The sequence below is a fragment of the Peromyscus maniculatus genome, chromosome 5 (assembly GCF_049852395.1).
Source record: "Peromyscus maniculatus bairdii isolate BWxNUB_F1_BW_parent chromosome 5, HU_Pman_BW_mat_3.1, whole genome shotgun sequence".
NCBI lineage: Eukaryota > Metazoa > Chordata > Mammalia > Rodentia > Cricetidae > Peromyscus > Peromyscus maniculatus.
In genome coordinates, this window is record NC_134856.1 from 74,342,863 (window position 1) to 74,361,451 (window position 18,589).

The following is an 18,589-nucleotide window of genomic DNA, read 5'->3' on the forward strand; positions in this document are numbered from 1 at the left end:
AGGGCTTGTAATCCTTATATTTATGCAGTAATTACTGTTTTCTAGGATTTGCCTGTCAGTTGATCCTACAAAATTGAATCACACAATAATAGCACTGGAAGTATACATCAGGCAAATAATCCTTATTTTTTAATATTATGATGATGGTGGTGGTGGTGGTATGTTTGTGTATGTGTATGAGTGCATGCATGTGCCACTCTGTGCTAGTGGAGGTCAGAGGACAGCTTTTGGGAGTTGATTCTCTCCTTCTCCCTTGGGTCCTAGATATGGAAGTTAGGCTGTCAAACTTGATGTTAAGTGCCCTTACCTGCTGAGCCATCCCACAGACCCCCAATACTCCTTATTGCAGAATCTTTTATGCAGTTTGGCTCACTAGGAGAAGAAGCTATGACTGGAAGTGTCTTAGCCCTGTACTGAGGGGTACTACAAATGCCTTTTATTTTCCCTTGACATTTTTCAAGCCTTCATTATCGGTTAAGAATTTATCCTAAGTTTTTATAACTCAAATTTCATGACAACTTTTGAAAGTTGTTCTACTTCATTTTCCAGCAATATAACTATATTTTCCGGGGTTGTGTGCACAGTCAGGATCTTACAGGAGCCCCACCTTGATTTTATGACTTGGTCTCAATCTTGAGACAATAGAGGTCACTCCTGAGCTGTCCCTTGTCCCTGTGTGTTTCCATTCCTATGTTGGAATGCTCCCAGACCCTGTATAGACTACATTTCTTGAGTTCTGCTTCTTTGTGCTGTTGATGGCCTTTCTGCCTGGACCTGGGGGCTCGGAACTCTTCAGTATTACACAGACTCACTCTATATTCTTTTTTTGCTTCCTGTCTTAACCTGAGTAATAGTCTTCTGAAAATATTCATTCTATGATGGAGTTTTTCCCTCAAGGACACTTCACAATTCTTCATGGTTTCAGACGTTAGGAAAGATGATGCAGAACCCATTCCAGAACCATTGCTTCCCCAACCCCCAGTCTTCCATTGCCCTGACTGTGACCTCTGCAAAGAGTGCTTACTGGAGAGAGAGGTCAGAGAATCTGAGACAAGGATTCCCCCCCCCCCCCCCCCGCTCTATCATCATTGTAGTACCTGGTAACATTTTCTGTTCTTGTTTCTCAATCATTGTATGGAGAGAAAACACCATTAAAAACAGCTCTGATAAAGAGCACTCACTTCTATGTATTGTGAAACCAAAACGCAGGTGCAATATATTTTACATTCACAGAGCTGTAAGGTAGTATTATCCTATGGTGGTTAAGGGTAGAGGATCCAATTTAGAGGCTGCTATTGGAGACTTAATTCTACTTTTCTAGCAAAGAGAGGGCCTGAAGGAGGGCTCTCAAGTTCTTGATGACTGATTGTGTACGTGTGTTTTGTTAGGTCTTTAAGAACTTATTTATTCATTTTTATGTGTATGGATGTTTTGCCTAAATTCACGTCTGTGCACCATGTGCATGCAGTGCCAGTGGTGGCCAGAAGAGGGTGTCAGACCTCTGGGACTAGGGTTATGGTTATGGAGCCACCATAAGGGGTCTGGGGATGGAGCCTGGGTCCTCTGAAAGAGCAGCGAGTGCTCTTAACCACTGGGCTTTCTCTCCAGCCTAGGTCTTCTTTGTTGTTGTTTTAAAACTGTGGATTGGGCACTGGTTTAGTAGGTCAAAATTAGTATTCTAAAAAGAAAGGGAATAGACCAGAATAAGAGACATTTACTGGGCGTCACATAGAACAGACAAAAGTATCACAGGAAGTGCCCTGGAAGCTCCCATTTTCCACATGTTGTGTGTACTGAGGTGAGGTGAGACACAGGTGGTGGCTGAAGTTCTGAGAGCACCATGTTGGATCATTTTTAGCTGACACTGAATTTGTCGTGCCGTTTAATTCCTTATTGAACAGAAAATGCCCTATATTAAATTATTTTTAAACACTGGGCTTGCGAGTTGTAAGCTTGAGTCTCTGCTTGATTGAAATGTCCTGTTTTGTCTTCATAGTTAGGCAAGGTGGAAATCTGTATTACCTGAAACATAGACACCATCTTGCTGATCAGAAGATCGTTAATATCACAGCTTTGCAGCTAAATTCCCTCCCCCGCCATCACCTATTGCTGTTTCTTCCCCCCCCCCCACGCCTTCCTCTTCCTCCTCTCTGAAGTTTTTGCTTTGGGATGTGGAATGCTCCTTATAGTAGGTCTGACAAAGGTGTTTCTCTATCTATTGGGTCCTTTGTCCTTTGGGGATAAAGATGGAGGCATTTCTTTATTTACTGCTGTTTTTATTTGCAATTTTCTGATTAAATTATTGATTATCTTCAGATTTTTTTTATCTATTCTCTCATATTGCTTATTTTTCTGTTCTTCATTGTAGGAGTCTTCTCCTCCCTAATTCACCCCAAAGACTGCAGTTTGATTGTTTATTTGTTATTCTTTCGCCCCATTATCTGTTTGACTTTAGCAATCATTTAGATAGATTTGTATGAAGAAGTCACAATGAAACCCATTTCTTCTTATGCCAACTAAATTTAGTTAGGAAAATATTTGGAAAAAAAAACCCCAAATACTAGTATTGAAAAATTTTAAGTCTTGCAAGGTGGCTTAACAGGTAAAGGTGCTTGATGCCAAGCCAGATGACCCAAGTTCTATCCTGGAGCCTGCATAGAAAAAAGAGAGAACTGGTTCCTGCTAGTTGTCCTCTGATCTCCATATATGCCCACAGAGACAGAGTTAATGAATGAAGTGTTAAATATTTTAAAAGTACGTAAAAATTAGTTTGTTTAGAATATGGCTGTATGAGTTTTGACAAACGTGTTTAAATGATCTCCGTGGTCATCATCAAATGTAAAATATTCTCTCACTTGTGTGTGTGTGTGTGTGTGTGTGTGTGTGTGTGTGTGTGTGAGTGTGTGTGTGTAGAGGTCAAAGGGTGATATTGGGCTGCTATGGGATGTCTTTCTGTATGCTGTGAATATGTGTGGCTCATTGGATAATAAATAAAGCTGTTTTGGCCTATGGCAAGAAAGCTTACAGCCAGGCAGGAAATCCAAGCAGAGAGACAGAGAGAAGGGTGGAGTCGGGGGAGACAGTCGAGCTGCTGAAGGAGCAACAAGATGCCAGCAGACCAGTAATGTTACGGCCACGTGGCAGCATATAGATGAATAGAAATGGGTTAATTTAAGAGGAAAGAGCTAGCTAGCAAGAAGCTGAAGCCACAGGCCACACACTTTGCAATTAATATAAGCCTCGGTGTGATTATTTTATAAGCAGCTGTAGGACTGCAGGTGGGAGAGATTCGTCCAGACTGCTGGGCAAGGCAGATTCGGAGAAACTTTTGTCTACATTGGGCATCTTCCTCGATTGCTTTTCCATTTTACTTTTTGAGGCAGGGTCTCTCACTGAACCTGGAGTTCACTGAGTCATGTCTTGGCTGGCTAGTCACCGCCAAGGTTCCCTATCCCAGCTTCCCTGCTGTTGGGACAGGACACTGCTGTGCCAGGCTTTTACATGCGTGCTGGGAAAAAAAACTCAGGTCTTCTTGCATGTGCAGCAGGCATTTTACTAGGTGAGCCACCTCTCCACCTCCTAGAAAACTTCGTCACTCCGAGAAATTCTCTCTGTGGCTCCTGTGTAATCCACCTGCCCCTCACCCTCGCTTCCACACCACGCGAACCACTAGTTTCAACAAATGTATTTCTGAGTTTCACTTTTCTAAGAGTTTTTTGGTGTTTTGGTTTGCATTTTTCCCTTTAGTGACTTGTCTTTGCTGGTGTGAGCATTTTAGCAAGAAGAGCTGTAGTGGCCTCTTGAATGTTCTACTCAGTTCTTGCACATGCGCCGTTTCCTTCAGAAGTAGCCATGTTCCCTATACCCCTGTCTTTCTCTGTCCTATTTACATATTTGTGCTTCTCTTCTTGCTGCTGAATTTTCTTTATTGGGGTGAGGTAGGGGGGTCATTAGTATTTATTCAGTTTGGGGAACAAAGGATGGAGCAGCAAAGGCGACCCGGACAACTTGCTGTTCAGATGGTATGCTATCAACGGCTTCAAGAGGCACATGGCTGGGAATGCAGGCAGGCAGCTTCCTGGGCTGGGATGGAGAACCCTCAGGTTCTTGGAACATACAAAACTAAAACAGAAGCAAGGAGCGTTGTGCTTTGTGGATTAAGTACCCCCACTTCATGCCTGAACATCTGATGTGGGGTCTGTATGTCACTTCACAGCCCACCATTATTATCTCAGGCCCCTGATTAGGACACAGACACCACAGGTGGATTGCTTTCTTTCTTTAGAGATAATTAGCATGCAAGGGCTTCTCTTGTCAGCTGGCCAGGATGTGTTTCTTTTAATAGCCTGGTCACTGTCACCCTGGTGACATTTCTAGAGTCCTCTTCTGTCAGGATTGTCCACCATTCTGATGCTATGTGATTGTATCTTTCTTTAGCCTTTACCTTCTACTTTCAATGCTTGTGTTCTTTTCAACAATGTCCCGTATATAATATATATACATACATACATATGTATGTATGTGTGTGTGTGTGTGTGTGTGTGTGTGTAAGAGTTGAAAATGTACATTTAAAAATATCTCAGCTGGGTTTTGAATGGGAGGTGCTTGGCTTTGCCTTTTGTATTGGAAGCTAATACATAAGTTGGGTTTTGAATGTAGTAAATATGTTTCTTTTGAAACATGGCACCTAGTTCAGACCTTCCACAAAGCTTTTTTTTCCCCATGTCATTAACCTGTGATAAAAAAGGTTAAGTCTGGACATTTTTCTTCCTACCCTAGGGCACTGAACCCAGGAGAAGTATAATGACCTATTGAGTTTTAGTGTAATCATACAATCAATGGCAGGAGCAAGTGCATTGAAAGAAGAACCTATATACTCTGTAGTCAGATTCTGTGGCTTCAGTGTCTGGGCTTGAGTAGCTATGACTTGTGTAGTGAGTTGTGTGGAATAGACAAAAGAGAACAGCCAGGAGCACAGTAGTTAAGCCAGATTATAATAATCAGTTCATTTTCTTTAATGCATAATGATGCAAAAGATATTGGGTTTGTTTTAATTTCCACTTTTCTTCCCCTAGTTTGCTTACCATGGAAAAGTATATTAAAATAAATTTAATACACAACTTTAGAAGCTGACAAGTTAAAGTGTGTTGGACAATTTCCTACATTCCCCAAGGATAGTTCTCTAATTCTGTAGTGGAGTCTATAGTTAAGTAGGTTTTCATTTGTTAAAATATGTTTTTATAGTCTGAAAAGTGAGGAAACAAGCCGCTTACAAATTATGAAATAAATGGATTCTGTGAATCACAAAGAGGTGCATGCTGTGGTCAGGGTTGTTTGTCAGCAGCCACCTGGATCACTGTGTCAGAGGGATGTTGGGTCCTTTTTGGACTCTGTGCCGAGTGATGGGCCTGAGTGTAGTCGGTGGGGTCGGGTATGTGCTCAGTAAAGATCACTTTGGCAGTGCTGCTGCTTCTTCTCCTTCTCCTTCTCCTTCCCCTTCTCCTTCTCCTTCTCCTTGCCCTTTCCCTTCCCCTTCCCCTTGCCCTTGCCCTTCCCCTTGCCCTTGCCCTTCCCCTTGCCCTTCCCCTTCCTCCCCTTCCCCTTCCCCTTCTTCTTCTTCTTCCCTTTCTTCTTCTTCTTCTTCTTCTTCTTCTTCTTCTTCTTCTTCTTCTTCTTCTTCTTCTTCTTCTTCTTCTTCTTCTTCTTCTTCTTCTTCTTCTTCTTCTCTTTCTCCTCCTCCTCTTCCCCTTCTTCTTCTCATTATTATTATTAATTGTTTTCCCTCCACAATTGATTTGGCTAACTTTTGGCCACAAATTCATCTCTGAGACAGTAAGATGATAATGGAAATGATGTAGCTGAAAGTAAAATTACATTACTAGTTTTATATAAGTGTCTCCTTAAAACTAGAATTTTTGATGATTTCTTCCCTTCTATTTTTTCTTGTTAGTACTGTAATTATTATTATTTGTAACAATTAGATATATACAAGAACATATTTTTTGTGTTTCTAATTTTTTCTTACAAGCTTTGTTTTAATATATTTTCAGACTACAGTCATATCTCAGACTCTCAAGTCACAGATCTGCAGGTGCTTTTCTTGGTTACAGTCAACAGTACCTTTTGATTGATATCTCATACTCCCTTGTTTGTATGTTCCCATGATCAATATCAGCAACAGCGTAGGAAATAGAGTCTCCCCCAGAAGCTCATATTTTTCCTCAACAACATGTTAGGGTGTGTGTGTGTGTGTGTGTGTGTGTGTGTGTGTGTGTGTGTAACCATGCACAGTCACACATATTAATATCTTGCCTTTTTCTGCCATAATTCAAAATCTAGGTGACAGGTTCCAATAGGTCATAAGCATTTCCCAGTGTGGTGGGTCAGGTTTACTGTGTAATCCCTTTGATAATGCCTTCCTCTCTGAATACACGAGGGGAGTTACAATGGAACCCTGCTGTGCAACTAGATCAATAGGTGGCAAGTTGTTTGACCCTCCGAGCCAGACAGAGAATTTGGTGAATTGTTAGACAGGTTATTGACTGCCCTTTGGAGAGCCAGGGTTTGCTTTCTCTAGCTTCTTTCAGCTGGGGCTTGTATTTCATGTATGAGGCCGCCATTATCATAATCCATTTTTCGCTTTCATGTTATCTATCAGCAGCTCTCATAAGCCTCCTTTTTGAAGGGCATTCCCCATTTGCTTGCTTTAATTCTTTTTTTTTTTTTTAAATCATAAAATTGATGTTTTGTAACCAGCGGCATTCTGTGTGAGTTGTTTATGGAGGTGCTGCGGGGAGGAAGATTAGTGATAGAATTAAGTATGAGAAGACGGCTGTGGAGGGAGATGGATGAATAGACAGCCTATCAGTGCCATAGGAGGACACAGGAAAGAAGTACATTAAAGCTGAAGTTCCTGGCAAATGTTATGATAAGAATTATATATCTTTGGATAATGTTGAGTAGTGCTAATGGTCCAGGAACACATTTCTACTTCAGTGGCTGTATTAGATAGATAGAAGGATGCCCATATTGACCATATATATTATTTTTAAATGCCTCTCCCTATCAAGTGGGGGGATTATTCCATCATTATTCAAATTAGATTGTTGGTGGAAATGTGCAGAATGGTTGACGTGCTTGTCACAAGAATCTTCTGAACTCCACATACATGCCAGGGCACACTTACATGCATTTAATCTGAGATCTTTATTTATACAGTTTTCCACACTTAGAAAAGAAAAACAAATAGGATTCTTTTTTTTTTTTTTTTTTTTTTTTTTTTTTTTTTTTTTTTACAAATTATTGACAAAATTTCCTAGGAACTTTAGAAAAGTTGTTTTTTATTTTTAATTATGTGTGCATGTGTATGTTTGAGTGTGGGATTGTACAGTGCCCATAGAGGCCAGAAGAAGGCATGAGATACCCTGGAGCTGGAGTTTAAAAACCTTGTGAGATGTTAGATGGGTGCAGGGGACCCATCTCAGGCCCTCTACAAGAGGGCTCTTAATTGCTTAACCATCTCTCCAGCCCCAGAGCTTTAAAATAGATGTGTATATGGTTGTGTACATAATGTGTGTGTATGTTTTAGTGTCTGTGTGTATGTACCGTGTGTATGTTTAGTGTCTGTGTGTGCACCTGTGTGTATATGTGTGTATATGTGTGTAGTGTCTGTGTGTGTGTAGAGTGTGTGTGCATAATGTATGCATATATGTATAGTGTCTGTGTGTATGTATGTCTCTCTGCATGTAGTGTGTGTGCATGTCTGCATGTGTGTGTGTATAGTGTCTGTGCATGTATGTCTGTGTGTGTGTATATAAGTGTGTAGTGTCTGTGTGTATGTATTTCTGTGCGTGTAGTGTATGTGTGTGTGTATAATGTGTGCATGTGTGTGTATAAGTGCGAAGTGTCTGTGTGTATGTATGTGTATGAGTATGTGATAGTATGTATGTGGAGTTCAGATATCAACATTTCTGGATGTTGGTTCTCTTCTACATTGTTTGAGGCCAGGTCTCTTATTTACCTCCTTGTTAGATTTGTCGTCAGTCAGGAGAGCTGATCTAGGGACTTCTGGAACTTCCCTTGTCTTTGCCTCTCCTCTGGCTGTTGTGCTGAAATTATGCTTCTCACACAGGTTCTGAATATCCAAACTCAGGTCCTCGCACTGACAAGCAAGCCGTACGTCCTCTGAGCCATCTCCTCAGCTCATCCAGGGAACAGTTTTTTTTTTTTTTTTTTTTTTTTTAGGAGGAAAAACCTCTAGGTTTTCCAGTCTCTCAAATAATATCCTTTATAATTCTCAAATTAACAAAGTCTATTGGATGCAAGGACCATGCTTGCACCCCCTGAAGAGTGAAAGACTGAAGGAATAAGTGCACACATACATGCTCTGATCTTGGAGGACAAGTGAAGGAAGCCCCGGGCTTGCCTTTGGAGGTTCAGACTTCTCAGTTTGGGCTGGTGGTTTGAGAGACAGTGATGGGTGGCGAAGGAATGCTCAGAGGCAGCAAATGAAGCTTTTGCAAAGGCCGCACACCCTGGTGCTTTTTCTTCCTGCTGCGGCAGCTCGGAGCTGGCTTGTGTTCAGCTCTTCTAGGCACCAGAGAGGCCTTCCTTAAACAAATCTGTTCACATTTTTGTTTTCTGGAGAACACAGCACCGAGTAGATGTAAATTCACTGGTTCATATTTCTGCCTGAAGTTGCTCCATCTTCCACACTTCCTGGGCCTCCCATCCCTTTGTGATTAGGCGCCGTTTCTGCTCGGCCTCTGCGGCTCTGCAGGCACCTGCTCCCTCCCGCTGTCTTTATTCCACGGGTTTCCTGTGCTGGTGGAGGCTCTGGCTCAGCGTGGGTCCTTCTGGAGGCAGCTATAGCACCAGTTGCCTTTTCACGGTCATCGGTCATCGTGGGATTCCCGGTCCCTCTCTGTCTTAGCCTTGTTTTCTTTCATGAGCTCTGTTCATTTCCCCCTGCCTCCCTTTCCTATGATTCACTCCCGGTTCCCACCACCACCTTTCCTCACTACGTCTGGGTGTGAATGCAGACATCCTTAGTGAGGCACATTCAGGCAGGACAGAATCGATGCTGGCTCCTCCCACAGGGCACACTGTAACCGTACAAACCCTACCCCAAGGAGCTGTTGAAAGCTGTGTGGTGGCTGCTGATACACACTGGAGAGCCATTCCTGCTCTGATAAGTCAGACACCCTTTTTGATTGGCAAGTGCCACGGTATGTTAGGATTTCATGGTCCCTTCCCTTTTGTGGTGCTGGGCATCAAACTCAGGGTGTGTCATATGCTAAGCAAATGATCTACCACTGAACTATACCCTGAGTCCCTGAGGCTACATATTTTGAATGCTGCATGCCTGGGATTATCATGAGTTCTGTATTTCCCATGTTAGATATCTCTATTCATTTTGTATTTGCTTGCTTGACCTAGTAATAATTGAGGGAATTATGTTGAAACTGTTCTTTGTTGGTGGGTATGCCAATTTCCCTTGCCTTATTAACTTTACAGTCTCTCCTTTGTCATATATGTGTTCACAGATATTTAAACGTTTGAGGTTAATATTAGGCTTATTTCCAGTTAAGACTTACTTCTGTTGGTGAATTCAATCTTTATCACTGTGTAATACATATATATATATACAGTAACTTTTATTGTTACTAATAATTTTGTTTTATATTAGTGTAGCTGTTTTATGGTAGAATGAAAAATATGAAGTAATAGACTTTTATCTGGCAACTATTTTCCAATTACATTTTTATGATTATTGAATTATTTTTCTCAACTTCTAAATTTCTAGCTGTCCTGTTTATTTGTTGCAGCCTCTTCCTCTGTCCTCATTTTTTTAAAAAAATGTATTGTATAAGACTTTTGATGCTTTAAAATTTTTATTTTTATTTTTTCACTTTTATGAAATTTGAATTTATGTAGGATAATTCCATTCCTGAGGGCTACACATAAAGTTTTATCACATGTATTTAAGCAAAATCTGAAACTTAATAATACTCTAATTTTTCTTATGAAGGGCCTTAGAATACTTTAATTGTCTAGTACTTTAGATGTGTTGTAGGAAGTTCTTAGATGGTTGGCATTGTTCTTGTTCTGAGCACTGTGTGCCTGTGTGTGTGTGCGCACACTGTGTATCTCTGTGTACATGTGGACATACTGTATGCCTGTGTGTCTTTGTGGACATAGTGTGTGTCTGTGCATTTATGTGGACACACTATGTACACTTACACTTACATGCATAACCACGTTTTGGTATTGTCCTTTCATAATTATTTTCTTTCTTTCTGAAATGTCTCTTTCCTAAGTAGCCTCCTAAGTGATCTAAGAGTTTGTTTATTTAAAATGGGTTACTTTCCTATCTTTAAAGGCAATTTTGAGTGATAGGAATTATTGCTATAAAATAGAATTATTCAGATTTGAGGAAAACATCCAAAATTACATATAAACCCCTGTCATCTCTCTACATCCAGAAATAGTTGTTGATTTTTGTCCGTTGGATAACATTACCCCTTGGTGGAGCCACTCAGAGCATGAAAGATGGTCTAGCGTGGGGTCATTCCTGTAACTCAGAATAGTAGAGATGAGAAGTCAACTTAGCAATACAGATCATAACTTTTGCTTTTAAAAATGTTCTTAAGAATTAAAGTTGTGTTTTTTAAAAAAGTATTTGAAAAGATGTTAAGATGCTTTTTTCATGAAGGATATCTTGCCAGGCACAAAGGGTCTGTGTCAGGGGTCATTAAGACCATCCCCTGTTCCCATCACTGCTTAGAAGGTCTCCCAGGACCCAACATATGTATGCTCTTTAAAGCTATGGTCTGTCATGGACATATAATAGTCACAGTCATCAAAGAGAAAACGACATGGGAGATTCCCAGGGGAAGCAAGCTGGGAGCTTTTAAGGTCTTCTCCTGGCAAAGTCACCAGGGACACTGAGTTCCCCAAGAATGAGTTGTGGTAACACATGGTAGGATGGCTCATCTTGATGGTCAGCTTGATTGGACTGAGAGGCTTCCAGGAGGTTAGTAAAGTGCACCATTGGTTGTGGTCGTAAGGTGTTTCCAGAGAGGACTGACTAAGGGTGGGGAAGACTTCTGAAGTGAGCAGCACCATCCTATAGGCTGGAGTTCCAGGTGGAATAAAAAGTGAAAAACAAAAACAAAAACAAACAAACAAACAAAAAAAAAAACCCCACAAAACCCCGACAAAGTCTGTGAGTGCAGGTATTCTCTCTGTGCTTCCTGGCCATGATGATGTGAACTGCTTGGCTCTGCTATGCCTCCTTGTCATGATGGACTGAGACTTATAAACTTATGAGCCAAAATAAATCTTTCTCCCTTTAAATTCACCAGTATTTGCCATAGTGACAAAAGTCTTATTAACCCACTGGTCAAATGTTGCTAACCAGGGGAAGCTCAGTACATACTCTGTGCCTACGTTTCTTCCTGGGGATCTAGATATGTAAAATGCGGTTTCTCAACTGTGGCATATTGGTATTTCTGATAGGAGAAGTTCTGTTTTGGGAAGTGGGGCTGCCCAGCATCCCATAGGATGCTCTGCAATATTCTTGACTTCTACTCACTAGATGCTGGTAGTTTGCTTCTCCACTGGGACAACCCAAATGCTCCAGATGCTGCATGTTGTTAACTGTCCTCGGAGGATGGTGCTTGAGAACCATTGAATTAAAGCATAGGTTTCACCTTAACTACAAACAGAAGGATCTTAGATTTATAAATCTAAGTGGACTACTACTGTCTCACATGCACAGCACCTTTCAATTTCTAAATCTTTGTCATGTGATTCTAGCAGCAACCTCATAGATGAGCAGGAATATGTACTCCCCTCATATAGATGAAAGCAAAGATACACAGAGGTGTGAAGCCGCTCTGTGGCAGAGCAAAGAGAAAAAGGTGGTAGCAACACTAACACTGTTGGCAGTAGACATGCTGTTGAAAACTCTCCATGACTCCTGCCATTATTTGAAATGATTGCGTGACTATGATCCTCCAGCCTTCACACTCTTTCATTCTTCTCTTCCATGATGTTCCCCGAGCCTTAGGTGTAGGGGTCATGTTATAGGTGTATCAACTGAAGCTAGGGACCTCGCAGGCAGTTGTTTATTTTGACCAGTTGTAGATTTCTGTAATGGTCTCTGTCTGCTGCCGAAACAAATTTCTCTGGTGAGGCATGGGTGCTGTACTTATCTGTGGGTATGAGGACAAATACTTACAATGCAGTTGGAAATTATACTGATTTAGGAAAGGGGCAGCAATAGGTCCTCCTCTAGGGTTCATGACCTCACCGACTATAGATAGCTGACTAGATTTCCAGCGTGAGGCATGGCCTTCCCCCTCTTGAGCAGGTCTCAAACCCAATGTTGGTTGACAGATGTTGGTTGCCTCCAAGATATCAGTGTCGCCATTGCACCCTTGGGGATCTCTTGTCATGCTGCTCATTGTTGTGGTTCTTATTTTAACAATTTGGCTCTTGCTTCTCTTGGAGCATCCAGTTCATACACCCTATACTCTTTATCCCAGGTTCTCATTTCTAATATTGCAGAGGACAAAAACTTTCTTCCTATAAGCTTGGTAAATATTACCCTACCAGGACATTAATTTTGGTAAGACCTTTTCATGACCACTTAAATACACTACACTGAAGGAGCTAGGATGAGTTGTGTGACATCACTACCACTTACCTATTGGAATGCTTCTTCATTTCTCTCTCATCAAGCCCTACTGGCCTCTTAGTTTATTTTGTGTCTGGCTTTCTTTTCTTCTGGAGTAGAGCTGGATGGTGGGAAGCTGGGAGATGAGACTCTAGCTTCAGAGAAGATTGTCAGGTTAATTCAGATGAATGTTACTATTTGGATATGGCCTTGAGAAACCCAGCATTTGACAATATTTTCAGACCTAGCCAGTATGGAAGAATTAATGAGGCTTCTCTGACTTTGTAAACACCACTTACTACAATGCACATAGTGCTACCATCTCTGTAATTACACTTATTTCTTCTGAGCCTTATGGTTTCAACTCACGAGGTTCTTCCACGTTTTATTGATTGGCATTTTTGTTCGAAGACCATAATCTCTTGAATTTGCTGGCTCTATGACTTGAATTGTCAAATCCTCAGGTTTAAATTTGTGTTAGTACCCATGACTTGTGATAGACCTTTTTGACATGAATACTTTCTTTCCCTCAATATTGATTAGTTTGGTTCTAAGGCTAAACTAGGGGGCTGGGGGGGAGAGCTTAGTCAATAAAATGCTTGCTGTGCAAGTGTAAGGACCTGAGATGATTACCCTGAGCCTGTGTTTAAAAAAAAGCTGGGTGTAGTTGTGTGGGCTTGTAATCCCAATGCTACATGGATGGATACAGGATTCCTGGGGCTCACTGGCCAGCTAGCCTAGCCTAATTCATGAGACCCAGAACAGTGAGAGAGCCTGTGCCAAAGAACAAAGTGGACACCTGAGGCTATCTATCCTCTGGCTTCAACCGCCATATGCACACATTTGCACATGCATAAACACAATATGCACACAATATACATACATATATGCATGTACACACAAATAAATAAGTAAATACATAAAGTAAATTGGGATTTTCTTTCCACACCGAGATTTTGGATAATTTCATTTTGTCACAGTCTTTAGAGAAAGTTATATATAGATTAACCTACTATGAAAAAAAATCATTGAATGGCAGGATTGAAAAGGATATTGGAAAAAGTGTGATGTCTTGGCATCTTTTTATAGTTGTAAATATAACTGTAACTTTGCACAACCTGTCAGTAAGTCTGCTGTTTTGTAATCAGGTTAGCAAACTGTGTCTTCTAAAAAAAACACCCACATTTTCAGTTGTTTTTGAACCCTCTTTTTTAAATAGGACTTCATATGTGCTGCTAAGATCAGACATATAGAAGTGATGTTTCTCTATATGCATATATTTTAAGAGTTCAAATCCATTACATTTTCTCATTATAAAGTCCAATGGTAAGAAGAGGTGACTTTTATGAAATGATACTTCAGAATCAGAAGTCTGAGTGGTGAGTGAAATTGCATGGTACCCAATAGAAATAATTTTTTGACTTATGAATAGGACACCTGAGTACATGCAGTAAGGAAGTTTGTAAAAACATTAGCGTGTTCTTGAAAATCTCATGTGGTTTTTCACTTGTACATGATTGGCAGATGAAAAGTTGCCTCGTGAAGAGCGCCTCCCCACCCCAAATGAGTTTACCTGCATGTGGGTACAATTGGGGCTGAGCCTGCTGACGACTTCACAGTACGTGTGAGGATGCCTTCTAATTACAGTTTCAAAAGCAGATAGCATGCAGATTTTTTTGAATGAAGCACAGTGGAACCCTGCAGTTAACTGTGAAACTTTATGTAATATCATAGACTACGTTTTGGGAAAAATCTTGCTAAATTATTATTACAGCCTGTAAGTATGGCAGTCTACAGTTGCTACATTTAAAGTCTAGTGAAGTTCCAGTTTTAATTCATAGCCCAGTGGAGCTGGCTGTTCATCTTGACCTGTCTGTTGCCTGGAGCACAGTGCCCAAGTTGTCCTTAGAAAGGCTTGGTGCCCAGGGAGTCTCTGCAGGAAACTCAGCAGGAGCAGATGATATCTTATCTATGGCAGATGCTTACTACAGTCAGTGAATGTACTGATTGCCATCGTGACTGTGTATTCTCTTAGTCTGAATTAGAAGAAGGAAAGATGACCCTAGGGACCCAGGGCCATGTGAGAAATGATGCCTTGACATATCAGTTCAGGAAAAGCACAGTGAACTTGAGCCATTTAGGTCAACCGTCTGTGTTAACTTTTAAAGAATGACTTTATTATATCATGATCTGACATCAACACAGCTCCAAACTGTCATGGAAAAAATATAAATTCAATTTGTATGTGCTCAGAGAAGGCAAGAAAAATGTAAAGGCTTTTGAAGAATGCTAACAAAAAATAGTTAAAGTGATTCTAATAGTTATGAGGTTAACTTCAGTTTCCTGAGACAGTGACTGTAGCTGGAGTATTTCTCTCCAGGTCCTGCCAAGCCCCTGTAGTCCTGCAGTCCACTTATAAAATAATCACTCAGAAGCTCATATTAATTAAACTGCTCGGCCATTAGTTCAGACTAACTATTGACTAGCTCTTACACTCAAATTCAGCCCATTTCTATTAATCTATACCTTGCCACGTGGCTCATGGCTTACCGGTAACTTACATCTTGCTACTCATCGTGGTGGCTGGCAGCATCTCCTGACTCAGCCTTCTTCCACCCAGCATTCTCCTCTCTCCTTGTCCCGCCTACACTGTCCTTCCTGCCTGGCTACTGGCCAATCAGCTTTTTATTTATCAATCAATCATAGCAACATATATTTACAGCATACAGGACATCAAACAGCAAGTGACTCTGAGGGATGTTAAATTATTGGAGGATGCTAGACAGATGAATATATATATATCTTCCCATGATATATTACTGCACAAGGTTGCAAAATACTTAATATTTATTTCCTAAGTGCTATTGCACATTGAATAGTTTCTAGAGAGTTTATTTGTGCTAACACAGGGTTCCTCCATCAGTGTTCTCCCAGCAAGCCAGGGACAGGGATGTAAAAAGAACCTTCTGCAAGGAAAGCAGACTTTAAAACAATGAGGCATGGAAAGAGTTGGAGAAAACACAAAAGGCGACACCGGTGAACGTGAAGAAAGAAGGGGCCAGGGAGGTGGGAAGAAGAACGTCTTTTGAGGAGCACGTCCCAGCTTCATGGGTTTTGTGCTGATGGAGCCACATTAGCTGGGCGTGTCCTCTATGTTTCCACTGAGCATTTGCATTATGAGTGGAGAGGACCACATCCCTCAGCCAATGTTTGTTCACCTACAGGAAGGGAGGAAATGTCATTTCCCTACTACCTGAAGGTCACATTGTAAGGCAAGCTTCATGTTTGTCCAAGTGTGACAACATGTATCTAAATCACACGCCAGGCCAAACTTTTCCTGTGGCCCACCTTGATCTCTTAGGCTTGGCTGTTTTCTCTCCATTCCTCCATTTCTTCTGTCTGGAATATTTACCATATTTATCTTTAATTGACACATAATAATTATACACACACACACACATATGTACAAAATGGCCTTTCTGTACATGTGTACAATGTATAACAATCAGTTCAGGGTCATTGGCATATCTCTCATACACACAAATACATCATTTCTTTGTGTTGGGAACAGCCCAAGTCCTCTCCACCAGTTATTTTGAAATAGCTAATTAATCATTGTCAATCAGCCACCCTACGATGCTGGAGACCATTAGAAGTTACTCTACTGACTATGTTCCTGCACTCATTGTCCCCCACACCTACCCCCTGCTCCCCCAAGCAAGTATTTACTGGGCTCATGTTGTGAGCCAGGCACCAGTAGGGTTGGAGATCATGCCAGGAATGTACTCTGACAAGGGACAGGACAGCCAGTTCTTGCTGCCACAGAACTTTTGTCAGACGGGGTAGGGGAGGCTGGTCAGAAAACATGAATGAGGATGGGAAGCACTATAATGAGGGGAGGAAAGTCCATCCAGAGCGCTCTTACCCATCTTGGAAGGCTAGGAATGCTTTTCAGAGAGGGTGGTGTCCAAGGCAGGACCGGAAAGATAATCACGGTTTTCAAGGGAAGTGGAGTGGGAAGCAGATAGATGTTCCAGGCAAGAGGGGTAGCATTTCCAAGGGAGATGGGCACAAGAAGGGTGAACTCTGAGGATGGAAGTGGTCCCCTTGGCCAGAGCAGGGAATGAGTGAGAGCTCTGGAGAGGGTTGGACACAGAGGCCTTGGAGGACAGGAGCCTGGACTTTATCAGTGGGACACTATGGCACCAGTGCAGGGTTTTACTTGGCAATGTAACCAGATTTGCATTGGCACCATTTATTTCAGCAATTCAGATAGGAGGGGTAAGACCAGCAAGTATTGCATTGTGTGTGTGTGTGTGTGTGTGTGTGTGTGTGTGTGTGTATCAGATGGAGATGGCAATTGGTTAATGTATGAGATGTTAAGGTTACCCCAAGATACCCAACTTATTCATCTCAGTCCCAATAAAAATGAGCAAACAGAAAACAGAGGAGGCATTTGTTTCAGGGATGGGAGGGATGATGAATAGCTGAGCCTCAGGCTGTCTGAGTGTGTGGTGGATGTGGGATGTTCAAAGGGAAATGCTGCTGGATCTGAAAACTGGGTTGAAAAGAAACCAGCAAATAGCAGGTCATGAAGCTTTTGGTAGTGGTGTGGACTGAGCAGAGACAGCCCATGTGAGGTGCTTGAGGTGGGCTACATGGAAAAAGATCTGACAGGACAGAGAGAAGGAGAAACCAGGGGGAGAAGCAGCCAGACTGGGCCTGGGTGGAGACACAGAAGGTGAGAAAAGAGCACATTTCAAAATAGAGGGACAACCAAGCAGCAAGAGGACTTAAGGATACCTACTAGATGTTTCCATGGGAAGTCATGGAGACTTTGGTGAGATAAGCTTCTAGAAATCAACTTTAAGCCTGGTGTTTAAAACTGTAGTTGAGCTGAGAGCTGGAGAGGAGATGACCCACTACAGAGAGGTGAAGCCACTTCTAAAGGAACTTTGGCTGAAGGCGAGAAAGACAGCACACAGGTTAGAGTAATGAAGTCAGGCACAATGAAAGTCAGGAGAGTTTCGAGCATGATCCGGTTCTTGATAGGAGGATCGAACAGAACAGGGTCGGAGCTTTAAGTTTTGGGTGAGAGAGAGAGAGAGGGAAAGAACCAAACAAAAAAACCAAAAACCAGCGACAGAGGGCCATGAGAAAGGATGGGGGATCTGGAGTAATGACAGACATGATCTTAGCCAAGAGCACCGGTCCCTCTTCTAGTGTGGCAGGAGGGAAGGGTGAAATAATTGGTTTTAAAGCATTGCTTTACAGCAATTGTTTTCATCGTGTCCTTTAAAAATGTCTCTTCACAGACACTACCCAAAGCAGTCCTTCACCACGGTGGCAGATACACCCGAAAACCTCCGTCTGAAGCAGCAGAGTGAACTGCAGAGTCAGGTAACATGCAGGAGGCCTGCTGTGTGATGCCGGTACTAAAGAGGATCCTTAAGCCATTGTTCTGAGAACGTTGTCACTGTGTGGTGCGTGATGGTCACCAGTGGGCATGGAGACCGGCAGCAGGCCTGTCTGGGCACTCTGGGTGAAAGTACTGAACATCTGTATTGCTTCCGCTCTTGGATCATCCCGATAGTCTCAGTTTTGTTATGCACATGGGACTAGGGCAAGTAAATGACTTCTGGTCAGAGTAAATGTTTTCCAACAATATTGATTTATGTGGTCCTAAATATTTGAAAACATTTTGTAAATAGCTTCCCCATACTGCATATGTGGGGGGAAACACAAGGTGTTAACTTGACCCGATTGCATTTCATGTGGGGCTCACACCCTGTCTGTGGATCTCACACCAGCGTCGAGCTTTGTTTGCATCCTGTCACTTTATTCATATTTTTTCATATGCCACATTGACAGCATGAACAAAGATTAGAACACCACAATTGGCTCCCA

General features: G+C 41.8%; 1 protein-coding gene across 2 annotated transcripts in view; it reads left to right on the forward strand.

The window, feature by feature from the left end:
* Positions 1–18,589, forward strand: part of Nebl (nebulette) — a 361,793-nt gene that overhangs the window by 127,968 nt on the left and 215,236 nt on the right. For both annotated transcript variants that reach the window (XM_006989925.4, XM_042278071.2), the window contains exon 3: positions 17,998–18,082. In XM_006989925.4, coding sequence (XP_006989987.1) covers positions 17,998–18,082 — 85 coding nt within the window. The remainder of the gene's footprint in view (positions 1–17,997; positions 18,083–18,589) is intronic.